Genomic DNA, 13,208 nt, shown 5'->3' on the forward strand with positions numbered 1-13,208 from the left:
TATGCTCTTTCCCCACTACATCTTTCTACACATCCTAATCTCTCTCCTGAACACCATATGTGCCATCAGCTGTCTGCTGGGTATCTCTTCTGGAAGTCCTGTAAAGCATCTTGGACCCAACAACAAAGAGAAGTGGTCAAAAGTAGAACTTCTCATATTCACAGGGCCAGCTAGTGACTTAGTGGAAAAGGTGGTCATACTTGAAGCCAGTAAGACTTGGACCCTTAGACAAGTGTCTTGATCTCTTAAGACAGATTTTTTTTTTTCCTGAGGCAATTGGGGTTAAGGGACTTGCCCAGGGCGACACAGCTAGGAAGTGTTAAGTGTCTGAGGTCAGATTTGAACTCAGGTCCTCCTGACTTTGGAGCTGATGCTCTATCCACTGCACCACCCCTTACGGCAGATTCTTTCTCAACTTCAATTTCCTTATCTATAAAATAGAGACAATAACAGTACCTTCCATTATTACATAATATTTTATCATATAGTATTATATCATAATATATCATATTGTAATATCTGATATTTTGTGTTATATAGTTTTATATTATTTTATAATATATATAGCTGTTGTGATAATCAAATGAGATATGTAAAGTGCTTTGCAAAAATTGAATTCTAGTATTACTCTCCCCTAAAACTGTCCTTCCGATTTCCCCTGCTTCTTTTCAAGATGCTACTATTCCACCCAGTCATCTTGGAGTTAACTTTGGCTCTTCCCTCTCCCTAACCATCCCCCCCCCAGTAGCTGATTAGCTGCCGATTGTTGCCAACTTTTCTTCCATTTTTTGAATCCATCTCCTTTCTGTTCACTAGATCACCACCTGGTTCAGGCCCTCCTCACATCTTACCTGTAGAAGCCTTTTAATTAATCTCCCTGCTTTCATTCTCTTCCCTTTCCCCTCTCTCCACCACACCGCTGCCAGAATAGTCTTCCACAACTCTTCCCCTCTCCATTGCCAGCAGGGTAAAACATAGGCTTCAAAGGGTGGCGTTGAGGGCCTTCACAGTGGGACTCCCTTTTAAGTCTTATTTCACTCCTTTTTCATACACTCTGTGTCCCAACTGTAATTAGTACTAACCTAGCACCTTTCTCCCATCTCTGTCCACTGAAACAAGTCATACCTCATTCTTATTTGTATTTATGATGTGCTTCCCCTGCCATGAGGATGTAAACTTCTTGAGGACAGGGATTGTTTTTGTATGTCCCGTTGCCTTGAACACTGCCCTCACCATAATAACTGCTTAATTAGCATTATCAAATTAGGATTAATTGATTTAAAACTGGGGAAGTGTCTAAGAGATGGTATTGTACAATCTCTCTCCCTAATTTACGGGGAGACCAACTGAAGCCCACAGCGATTTGCTCCAGATCACAACGTAACACCTTCTTTCTTCCTCCCTCTTCTTCATTCCTCTTTCTTTACAAATGAGGAAATCATTCCAGCTGTGGGATGACTGACCTGTTGTCATATCAGTAAGACAGAACCCGGGGCTCCAGAGTCCTGGTCCAGAGTTCGCTCCAACACGGAGCCACCCTGTGCTGGGCCCAGTGTGCCCGTAGTGTGCCCAGGGTTCCCGCGCATGTGCCCGTGACTGTGGAAGATGGGGGTGAGGGCCTGGGAAGAATCTGGCTGTGTTGCCGTGTGAGAGTGCACATGCGGACTCCCAGTTTTCCCGAGCCTGGACACCGCAGGGACTAGGATCCCCTACAGGGAGCAGTGACACTGGCTGAGCAAGATCACATGTGCCGCCCGGTGCACGTGAGGGGGGGCGGACGCGGGTCAGTCTGTCGTCTCGGCTCCAGCCCCGCCTTGCTGCTGTGGCCTTGGACAAGCTTCTCCCCTCTGCAGGCCTCAGTTTCTTCCTCTGTAGAGTCTGTCAGCATTGCAGGGGCCCTCAGAGGGCCACAGTCCAAGCCCTTCTGCAGTAGCCCTGACTAGTGGTCATCCAGCCTCTCCCAGAAGACCCCCTCTTGAGGCTGTGGCCCACCTTTCAGACAGCTCTAATCATTAGGAAGTTTTATTACTGAGGAGCATCACCAGCTCACATCTTTAAAGTGATTTATTCTCTCTAAAACTCTCACTTATCAATTATATCACAACTCAGTTTTCTCCTCTGTAAAATGGGGACAATTATTCTCACCCTCTGCCCTCCCCTCTCCCCACCAAATGAAAGTGCTTTGGGGCACTTCATGTCTCAGGGGTCTGTTTCTTCCAGCCAGAAATTTTACGGACCTCTGAGCTCCTATTTTGGGGAGGTATCTTGGAGGTGGCAGGTCCAGCTTTTGTGGCTTGCACTTGCCCACTACCTGGCCCCTCCCTCCGGCCCAGGACCCTTCCAGGGACGTTTCCCAAGGTGCGGCCCCCAGGAAGATCCGAGCTGTGCCAGGAGTCCAGGGTGGGTCCCCAGCAGCTGTGACAGGGGGCTTGTTGTTGAGCCAGTGGGATATGAAATGTCTCTATGTCCAGGACAGGGCTTTTAATTAAATTAATTGCCAGCTACGTTGTAAAAATGCTGATGGGACTATAAACGAAGCGTCCTGGAGGCCGTTTATTATCCCCAGTCAGAGGCTGCGGCAGCACCTGAGGCCGGTGGGCTAGAACGTGACCAGGGTACAGAGGACGGGGTCTGCAGAGTAGTCCCGGAGAAAGTGCCGAGCGTGAGCGTCGGGCCAGACTCGGGCTGCGGAGAGGGGCCCTGTTCCTAGCCCGACCATGATTCAAGCCTTCCAAAATCCCTCTCAGGCCGCCCTGCATTTCCCCCAGAGCATGTATGGAGGTATGATTTACATGTGCCTGATTATGTGTGTGCAAGCATGTGGACTGGGCCCCGCAGTCTCCTCCCGGCTCAGCTAGCTTTCCCTCCCAATTACGGTAGCACTTCCCTCATTGTATCAGCCCTGGGCCACAGACCCTCCCAGCCTCCCCAGTGCTCCCCGCCTTTGTCTCCCGCTGCCGGGGTGCGCCAGGGACAGCCCGCCGAGTCGGCCTTCTAGAGCTGCCTCGCCCTGGCGCAGGGCGTCCGTCCTGCGGAGCCGAGCCTGGCGCTGGGCCAGGGGTTTCCGGGCGGCCTCCACGGGCTCGCCCCCAGGCTCCGGTCCCTGGGCGCTGCCGGCAGCACCCACACTGAGCTCTCTCCCGCCCACCCCGCTCCTCCCAGGCTCTCCAGCCAGTCTGGAGAGCAGGGAAACGGGTGTTTAGCAAACCAAGACTCCAGAGCAGGAAGGAGGCCCTTCTCCCCTGCTCACTGTGGGTTGTGAGGAACCATAATTACTCCGGATTCCATTCCACTTAATTGCAGCTTATTAAATTCTAACCAGCCAATTATCAGCAACAATTACAGCTTAATCCAGGGACACAATAGCTATTTTATCGTTTGCTAATCAAATGCTTATTTAGGGCTTCCTTTATTAACTGTTTCCCTGGCCTGAAGAGAGGCCAGTCCTCCAGGGGCTGGGACCCTTCCTTCCCCTCCGTCCCCTCCACCCTGCCCTTGCCCCTGACCTTTCTCCGCTGGGGGCAGGACTGCAGACACCTGCCCTAGTCAGGAAGGGCTGTGGGACAAGGAGCCCCACCTCTCTTTGTTAGCAGGCCGTGGATCTGGCCACGGACGCCGGCCTGCCCAAGAGGGCCCTGCGCCCGCTGCCTTCGAGCCACACCGGTGCCCTTGTGTGCACCGGGCAGTGCCCGCAGGCGGGGCCGGGAGTGTGGGTGAGGGTCTCCCCGTCAGTGGGGCCGCGGGGGTCTGCATCACTGCGTGTCTGGGGTGTCCGAGTTGGAAAGTGCGGGTCAGGGGGTGTGCGGGTGCGCTTTCCCACGATCGGTGTCTTGTCAGGGTGAGCACAGACACAGTCACACTCCAGGAGAGAGAATGACTTTCTCCTGCTCTCGGAGATGTTGCTGGGTCCTGTGGCACTGTCACAGGCGAGTAACCATGGAAACTGAGCGGCTGGGGAAGGGGGTGGACACAGCTCTAGGAGCTTAAGCAAATGGGCTGCAGGCTGGAGGGCACCGAGGAGGGAAGGATCCGGGAGGGAGCCGGCCCAGAGCTTCCCTCCCTGGCCCCTCTTGGACTCCCCCCAGGCCTTAGAGAGCCTTAGCTACCGAAAGGACCTCGGCGGGGACTCTTCCCCATGCTCCGGAACGCTTCCTTTGCCTCCGTCCCTCATCCGTGCCGTCATGAGCATAATTCACGCTCAGCTCGCCAGAAAGATTGCCTGGATTAAAGGGCTGCAGAATCGCTGAGGTAGAAGAGGTCTGGGAGATGGAGGAGGCCCTGCCTCCGGACACTGGCGTCCCGCCGCCAGCCCTTGGGCCCTTCGCTCAGCAGCGCCTCCCTCGTCCTGGGCCTGCCCTGCAAGGAAGCCAGTCTTTGTTTGGCAGCCAGCTGGTGCAGTGGCTGGGGCGCCAGTGGAGTCGGAGGACCTGAGACCAGTCTGGTCTTCTTGTTTGTCCTTTGTTCTTTGGGCAGTTCAGCTAATGTTCCCGCCGCCCCGGTGACTCCTCACGAGGAGATGCTCTGCAGCAGTTGTAGATCTGTACCCCAGAGAATGGTTGCCCCTAGTTCTTTATGCTAATGAAGTCACAAGGCCAGAGCGGTAACAGAGATCACACGGTGCTATTTCGGGGTGCCTCATACGGCCGGCAGGGGGGAGGGAGGAGTCCTACTGAGCCTCGCAGCCTCCTCCCCAGCTCTCCCGCAGGCCTGGAGACCTGGCTCCTTGGCGCAGGATTGGACAGCCCGAATCTGGGGACTCACCCTCCGCTGTTGTTTCCATAGAGCCGGGGCGATTCTCCGTCCCTTGGTGTGCCGCGGATACTTCCGGGAGGTGGGACACCGGGACAGGGCCCGCTGCCTGCCAGCACTTCCGCCTCACTCCCTGTCTGGTGGCCGCCGAGGAGCTGTCCCGGAACGAGTGGTAGATTTGGAGTCAGGACGCGTGGGCTTTGCCATTTACTGCCTTTATGACCTTAGCTGAGGCATTTCCCGTCCTCAGTTTTCTCATCTTTAAAATGGGGTTGCATTCAGTACCTCCTGACTTTACATCTATAATCCTATCATCCCGTCACCTGTTTTTGAATTCTGACCACTCTAAATGTTGGCTGACCTTAAGGCAACTTTTTTGTCTTCTGGGAATTATTCTTCCACTGTAAAATAAGGAGATCGGCCTAGGCCAGGGCATCTTGCCCTTTCATTTTGGGGTCATGGGTCCCTTTGGCAGTCTGAAGTCAGGCAGAGGGGCCACCCCTTCTCCAAAAGATGAACTCTCTCCCTTTGAGGACCCACTCACGGGCCACGTCCTCCGCGAAGCCTCCCTCCTTCTCGCTTCCCTACTTCCCTTCTGACCAGACTCCTCATCGCCCTATGTCCCGTCCTCTCCCTTGTGTCAGGACTTAGGGATGGGCTTCCTTCCCCTCGGAATGCCTTAGAGATTCAGCTTTGACAGCAGGGTCTGTGTCCCTTGCTCCTTGAATCGGGCCTTGTATACAATGGTGGCTTTCTATTTCTTGAAATGAATTGTATTTTAGACCTAATTAGAAAGACAGCCCTAGACTGACTTGAGCTGTGAACTCCACGTTTGGAAGTGTCGGCAGCGTGTGTTGGCTAATAATACCATCACCGCTCTCTTAAGTGTCAGGAGCACTTTCACCTCCTCCCCCCACAAACACACTTTCACACTCTTAATTTAACAAACATTAAGTCCCCGCTGTAAGATTCCTCCTCCTCCAGGAAGCCTTCCCTGATCTCCCACATCCCGGAGATGAGCACACTTTCTTCCTCAGGTTGCTTTGTGTTTTCTCCTCCGTCCTCTAGGTGGTGTTTCCTGGTAGAATACAAGGTCTGCCCCGAGGGCAGAGACGGCTTTCATCTTTGTGTCTGTACTTCTAGAGCCTGCTACGGCACTTAAAGCAGGTATTTTTCCAGTCCTGTCTGACTTTCAGAGACCCTACTTGGGATTTTCTTGGCGGAGACACTAGACTGGGCTGCCATGTCCTTCTGCAGCCCGTGTTACAGACGCGCAGTCTGAGGCACACGGGGAGAGGTGACTTGGCCAGGGCTCCCAAGTGCCTGAGACCAGGTGAATTCAGGTTTTCCTGACTTCAGGCCCGGCCCTCTGTGCATCAAAAAGCTGCTTTTAAAAAGCTGATTGGTTTGAATGGAATACTGTATATTTAGAGAATTGTGCTGTGTTAGGGGCGGGGGTAGGAAGCCATCCTGAGCTCACGGCTAGCAGAAGGAAAGACACAAGCACAGTATTACCTGGCAAGTTCACCTTAGCAGTGTATGAACGGTACGTGGGGTCCGAGCAGACTGTTCCCGATCTGGTCCCTGAGCGGAGGTCTCTGGCTTTTCCTGGCCCAGAACGGCCTCCCTGTCGCTCCCCATTTCCAGACCGTGCCGCCGTACTCGCCCCCCCCCTTCCGGCTCTGGGATGCTGCTCCTGGAACTCTGGCTCTGAGGTTCAGCCTGCTCCTCACTCCCCAGACATTTCCACTGTCCTCTCCCTCTGTCCTCTTTGTCCCACTCCCTGCAGAACCTGGACTCTTCTGCCTAGGATCCTGGATCTAAGAGGTAGACCTCTGTTTTACTCCCATGTCCTTGGAGGGGTTTCTTACATACTCCACCCCGTACTTCCCCCCCCCCATGTCTGCCCCCTCTACTAGGATGTAAGCTCCCACAAGGGCCAGGACTGTCTTGCTTGTATTTGTATCCTGAGCACTTAGCATAATACCTGGCACATGATAAGTACTTAATGAGTACTTACTTAATAAGTACTTATTAAGTAGGCACTTAATAAATGTTTTTTTTCATTCAGGTCTCTAATAACAAGAGAAATTCTATTATATGGAATGGCTCTCCAGAAAGGGGAGAGAAGAGATAGCGGTAGACATTTAGTGATGAGAAAGAAAGAGGGAGGGAGGGAGGAAAACAGACAGGCGGAGAAATTTTATTTTTTGAAAAAAAGAGAAATTAAAATCCAAACAACTCAGAGGTTTCTCTTCACACCCAGAAAATTAGCAAAGATAACTAAAAGAATCAGAGTAGCCCGTGTTGTGAAAGGACAGGAATCCTTATTCGTGGAGCTGTGGATTGCTCTGACCATTCTGGAAAAGAGTTTGGAATTCTCCTAAGTGGCTAAAATGTCCGCACCTTTTGATCCAGAGAGCCTCGCGCTAGAGACGCACACCCAGGAGATCGGAGGGGCGAAGGCTCCCTAGAAGCAGCGGCGTCTGAGCTAGCTTTTAACAGATGGTTATGAATTCACCAGGCAGAGGGGAGGAGGGAGGACATTGCAGGTAGAGGGGGACAGAAGGAGAAAAGGCAAGAAATCCCAGGGCATGCATGTTCAGAGCTCAAGGAAGTGTCCTTTTTAATTGGAGTACAGAATGCATGGGAGTAATATGTAATCGAGCTGGAAAGGTGGGGGGCATCAGACTGTGAAGGGCCTTGAATGCCAAACAGAAGAGTTTGGATTTTACTCAGCAGACTACAAGGAATCTCTAAAGATTTCTGAGCTGACAAGTTACTTGACTACATCTGTATGTGAGAAAGATTATTCAGATATTGATCCTCAAACTGGACCCAGGAGGGAAAGCAAAGAGGGGTTATCAGCCCCATTTTATAGATCAGAGCGACGAAAACCCAGAAGGGGCCCTGCGCCTGTCCCCAGAGCAGTCCCCTCCCCTGACCTCAGGGCCCCGTGGGTGCCCTTGGCAGCGTGGGCTGCCCAGGAGGGAAGAGTCAAACGTCCCCTGGGTCTCCCGGCTGGAGCAGGAGGCGGCGGCGGAGAGCACGGCGTGGTTTGGCGTGATGCAGCCCCCAGAGAAGTGAGCTGTGCCCCTCATTGGTCACGGAACATTTATTTTTCATTAGCAGTTAAATGCAGACATGAGGGATTGTGGCGGGTTCAGCGGGCGCCTGACGCTAGCAATGCTTGGTGCGGTAATGGATGGGCCGACAGGGATGCCGGAGAGGAAAGCTCAGGAAGCCCTTGGCCCTGCCCCACCCCCCTCGGGTGCCTGGTGGCCACGGCTCTGGCAGCGGGCTCCCAGCAGCCCGGGGATGTCTGTGACGGACCTCCGGTTGAAGTCTTTCCCCCTCACTCCCTGAATCCCTTGGCTAGCTTTAGAACTTCTGGCTAGAAGCCTCCCCACTCCCAAGCACCCCCTGCCCCAGGCAGGGAAATATGACCAGGAAGTCTGGGTCTCAGTTTGTGCCCAGGAAGTGGGTTCTTGAGGATCCCGGAGGGGCGGGTCAGAGAACGGGTCAGGGAAAGGGGCTGAGCATCTCCCCCACCCGAAGCGGAGCTGCCTGTGTGGGGAGAAGAGGGGAAGAGGAAATGAGGGCTGAGCTTTTCTCCATTCACATTCCCTGGCCACAGACCAGTGGATGGGCTCAGGCCAGAAACATGCCTCAGATCCCACTTCTGGGCTGTCGGGACCTTTCCAAGGTCTCTCTGCTTCTCTGCTGCCTTAGAGTCACAGACTTCCAGAGCTAGAGGGACCTGAAGCTACCATGAAATCCCGCTCACCCACTCTACAGACAAGAAGACTGAGGGGTGTGCCCAAAGTCAGGCAGTGAATTAGTGGCGGGGACAGGACCTGATGCTGTCTCCAAGTTCTTTTGCTTTCTTTCTCCCCTGCCCACTCCCCCAAACTCCGACCTTTCTACATCCAGAAACAGTGGCTAGACATGGGTGTGGTCAGGACAAAGGGCAGCACAGGTGGTGTTGGGGCGGGGCTGAAAAAGGGGGGACTGGACCAGTTTGGCAAGGTCGGGAATCGGAGCATGGGAAGATGTTGAAGTGGAATTAGATTGGGATGGAATTGGGACCGTGGTTTCAGAACTGGAATCGGGTGAGATGGGGACAGGGAGGACCAGTTACGACTAGAACTAGATTGGGTCAGAGCAGAGGGCAGAGTTGAGGCAGGCCTAGAAGCCCATTTAGACTTGGCCTGGTATCAGGCCTGGCAAAGAGGCCTGCTGCTCTTCCCTAATCTGGCTGTCCGTATGCTTCAGTGGTCCCAACGCCACAGGGAGGTCGCACGAAGGGGAAAGAGACCCAGAGACAGGGGAAGGGGGAGGAGATACGATGTGAAAGCTGCTGTCCCACAGGCGAGATCAGGCCCAGCCTGGCCCCACAGCTCGGAGGCTCAGGTAGAAGCCGGTGACCCCTCGTCCCCATGGCACCAGAAGGCTCTCCCGCTCAGCTACAGGTTGTGCAGGATGCTTAGGAGGCCCCACCCAGCTCGGCAGTGCTGCCCTGCCAGGCATCCGCCGGATGTTTGGGGAGCAAGGACTCCTGGGAGGCTCATGTGTAAAAGCTTCGTGGAGTGTCCTGGGAGAGATGCCCCCAAATGGAACCCTTTCCTCCCCCTCCTCCCCTTCCTCCCCCCTCAAATTTGGGGGGTTTGTAAGACTCGGAGAAAGGGGGGGAGAGACCAGAAAGGCAAGAAAGGGGGTCGCATGACTGCAAAGCAAAAGTGGTGTCCCAAGTGTTGGCTGCCTCTAAACCCACGGAGTAACCGTCCCCACCCGCTTCCGGGCTGCCCAGGGACAAGGTTATTCCCAGCTCCTCGGCACGCTGCAGATTCTTTTTCCTCACAGCAGCCCCAGGGGTAGAGAGTGAACTTTGCAGATAGGGATACCGAAGCTTTGAGAGGTCCTGGGACAGAGATGTTGGACCAAGAGGGGTTTTCAGGCCGGCAAGTCCAGGCCTCTCATTGAACAGACGAGGGCATTGAAGTCGGTAGAGCTTGAATGCCAGCAAGCTCACATAAGGAGTAATTAACCAAGGTATGATTTGAGCCCAAGCCCCTGACTCCAAGAGGGCAGTGGATGCAGTGGATGGAGTCGGGAGGCCAAAGCCAGCCTCAGACCGTTCCCAGCTGTGTGACCCTGGGCAAGTCACTTTACCCCGTTTGCCTCCATTTCCTCACCTGTAAAGTGAGCCGGAGAAGGAAACAGCAGACCGCTCCGGCGTCCTGGCAGGAACAGCCCAATGGGGTCACCGAGAGGCACGATTAACCCGCCCCTGCCTCACCAGTATTTGAGGGGATTTTCAGCTTCCGGGCTCAGCAATATCTGGTGCAGAAGGAGGTATTCCCTGACCCCCCTGGATAGAGAGACCCTCTTGTCCTCCCGGCCCTCTGCTCTGACCAGACCAGCGCGGGGGCATGATGGGCTGGGCCACACACTTTAGGGTGGACGCGGACAAACTAGAGCACATTGGGAGGAGGGGACTGGCCCAGGACACACAGGGATCATCTGAAGGAATAAGGAATCTGTTGCTCAAACAAGAGAGTACTTGGGGAGGATATGATAAATGCCTCAAGAGGAAGAGGGATTAAATTTGTTCTGCTCAGGCCTCGGGGGGCAGCGCTGGGGCAGCAGTTTGTGTGCTGGGAGAAGGGAGGGGAGGAGAGGGAAGCAGATTCTAGCTTGGTAGAAGAAAAAATTCCATAGCAGAAATAGGAATTATCTCCACATCTGCGACGCCTGAAGGAAGGCTGGCCTGCCTCGGAGGAAGCAGGTCGGGGACCCCCGGGCCCTGGGCATTCGGGCAGGAGCTGGGCGGCTGCTTCTTTGGGACATTGTGGAGACTGGACAGATGCCCTCAGAGGGGCCAGGGAAGACACAGAGATGGGGCAATCCCCCTGGCTGGTCCTAACAGCAAGCAGACAAGAGAGCGACCTTTGTGGTCCTGACTGACTTACCCTTCACACGCTCCCTCATTTGCGACTTTTCTTCTTCGTGTAGTCACTCCTAATGAAGCTTTTTTAAAACCTGAAAACTGGCGGGAGAAGGGGCTCTGAATTGCCTAAGACATTTGGAGTTAGAAATCCCAGGTCGGTCTCCCCTCTGTTGCTTACTTGTTCTTTAACTTAGGGCAGCACATTTCTCTCCAGAACTCAGTTTCCCCATTGAGTCTCTTTTAGCTGTAAGTCCTTTAACTATGGCTCTGACCAGGACGGAGTCTTGTTTGGGAGGGTAGGCCCCAAGACGGGATGTCCCCTGCAGAGGCCCAAGAGGCCGTGCTGTGTGTCTGCTTGTTTCTAGGCCTCTCATCCCTTCCCTTTGCCATCCTAGGTGCCCAGCAGAGTGCCACTGTGGCCAACCCAGTGCCTGGAGGAAACCCTGACCTGTTACCCCATTTCCTGGTGGAGCCTGAGGATGTCTACATTGTCAAGAACAAGCCGGTGACACTCACATGCAAGGCCAGCCCTGCCACCCAGATCTACTTCAAGTGTAATGGGGAGTGGGTGCACCAGGGAGACCACATAACCGAGCACAGCACCGAGAAGGGCAGTGGTGAGGCTGGCTCGGGGGTTGGGGAAGGGGACAGGCCCAAGATGGGGGGTGGGAGAGGCAGAGATAAGGGGAAGGGGCAGGGATGGGGGGAAGGGACGGGAAGGGCTGAGGAAGCAGGCCCATTAGTCTCTGTTGTGTGTTCGGAGCAGGATGGGATTCTGGGGCCCAGGCAGGCGAGGAAACTGAGACCCAGACAGGGAACTTGACTTGTCACAGATCACACAGGAAATCAGTCATAGAGCCAAGAATTGACTGAGATCTCCTTGGCTTCCGATCTGTGCTTTTTCCTCTCTGCCCCTCTACCCTGGACTATCTCGGGGCACCAGGTTCACTTCCCTCATCTCACAGAGACGACAGAGCCAGAATTCGCCTGAAGGTCCTTCGACCTTACGCCAGGGACTAAGCACAGCTTCCCCCCGTCCCTGGGGCTGTGAGCCTGGGCAGCTTCAGCAGCCCCTCCCTAAGTGGGCCCCGTTTGCCAAGCCCTCTGATCCTGGGGGGGAATAATAACTAGACAAGAGCCCGTTTGTCACCCTGCGGCTTGGAGCTTACAGTCCCAGGGGATAAGAGAACTACGCAGATAACTGCCATTCCACATGATTTCGGACGAGTGTGTTAGAGAGGGGCACCCAAAGCGCTTTGTAAGACAAGTAGATTTGAGGGTTAGGACAAGCCAAAATCAGGGGGCTGGCGACCATCCCCAGCCATGCATGAGAGAGCACTTATTAAGTACCAGCTGCGTGCCAGACTGTAGATACAGTTGGGAAGACCTGAATTCGAATCTGGCCTCAGACATCTGTTAGCTGTGTGACCTTGGACAAGCCACTTAACCCCGTTTGCCTCCGTTTCCTTATCTGTAAAATGAGAAAGACATGGCAAACCGCTCTGATATCTTTGCCAAGAAAACCCCCAATAGGGTCACAAAGAGTGGACACGACTGAAATGACTGCGCAACAACCAATGCGCCAGCCATTATCTAGGTGCTAGAGATACAAAGACAGAATATCTATTATTAGTAATAAAAATAAGCATGGGCTTCTATTCGGACAAGCTGTTTTGGTTCCCCGTGCAGCTGTCCACAGGCTCTGCCCTCCCCATCTCAGTCTAGCTGCCCATGGCTTCCCTCCTTTCAAACAGCAGTTGGTTTTGGAGGGAGAGAAGCGGGGAGGGGGTATTCCTCAGACAAACGCCAGCATCTCCTCTATCAGACTTTTCGTAGGTAAGCTACTCCTGGCCCTTTCTCCTTTGACACGAAGAGTCAGAGAGAGGACATGGGGAGGCCAGGGGCTCAGACCTTTGGGGAGGGCAGGAGGAGGGGTCCCAAGGATACGGGAACAATGATGCGAGGCATCCTGGGGAGGAGGCTCAGTTAGACCTGGGATTCAGGGGTCATGTTCCTTTCTGCTGCCCAGTCCCAGCAGAGGCAGCCTCTTATATATCGCCCCATCACGAGCCAGGTAGCCCGTGGGCCGGGGCAAAGGGCTCAGGAACATGGAAGGAGGGACAAGGAGGGGCAGCTAGTGCAGAGAACACTTGCTAGCTGTGCCATTCTGGGCAAGTCATTTAACCCCATTTGCGTTGCAAAAAGGAAAAAAAAAGGATCGCAGACCCAAAGCTGGAAGTAACCTCACACATGGCCAGCCCCGTGCGGAGCTAGACCTGCAGTGGGACCAGAACCCATTGAGAACAAAGGGACATTGACTCTAGCATCAAAGGTCCTGGGTGCCCGGTGACCTTGGGCAAAAGCCTGAGTTCCCTCATGTGTAAAATGAGAGGGGGGGCTTCCATGTCTCTGAGTTCCATTCCAAGTTTAAATCTCGGCCATCACGAATTGCAGAGAGGGCCTCTCACAGGACCCCTCGCGTCACTTACCTGTGCCCGTCACCAGCACA

General features: G+C 54.1%; 1 protein-coding gene across 3 annotated transcripts in view; it reads left to right on the top strand.

Moving 5' to 3' along the window:
• UNC5A (unc-5 netrin receptor A) overlaps positions 1-13,208 on the top strand; it is a 99,294-nt gene that overhangs the window by 56,224 nt on the left and 29,862 nt on the right. For all 3 annotated transcript variants that reach the window (XM_074292206.1, XM_074292204.1, XM_074292205.1), the window contains exon 2: positions 11,095-11,316. In XM_074292206.1, coding sequence (XP_074148307.1) covers positions 11,095-11,316 — 222 coding nt within the window. The remainder of the gene's footprint in view (positions 1-11,094; positions 11,317-13,208) is intronic.

The sequence above is a fragment of the Sminthopsis crassicaudata genome, chromosome 2 (genome assembly GCF_048593235.1).
Source record: "Sminthopsis crassicaudata isolate SCR6 chromosome 2, ASM4859323v1, whole genome shotgun sequence".
In the NCBI taxonomy this organism is placed as follows: Eukaryota; Metazoa; Chordata; class Mammalia; order Dasyuromorphia; family Dasyuridae; genus Sminthopsis; species Sminthopsis crassicaudata.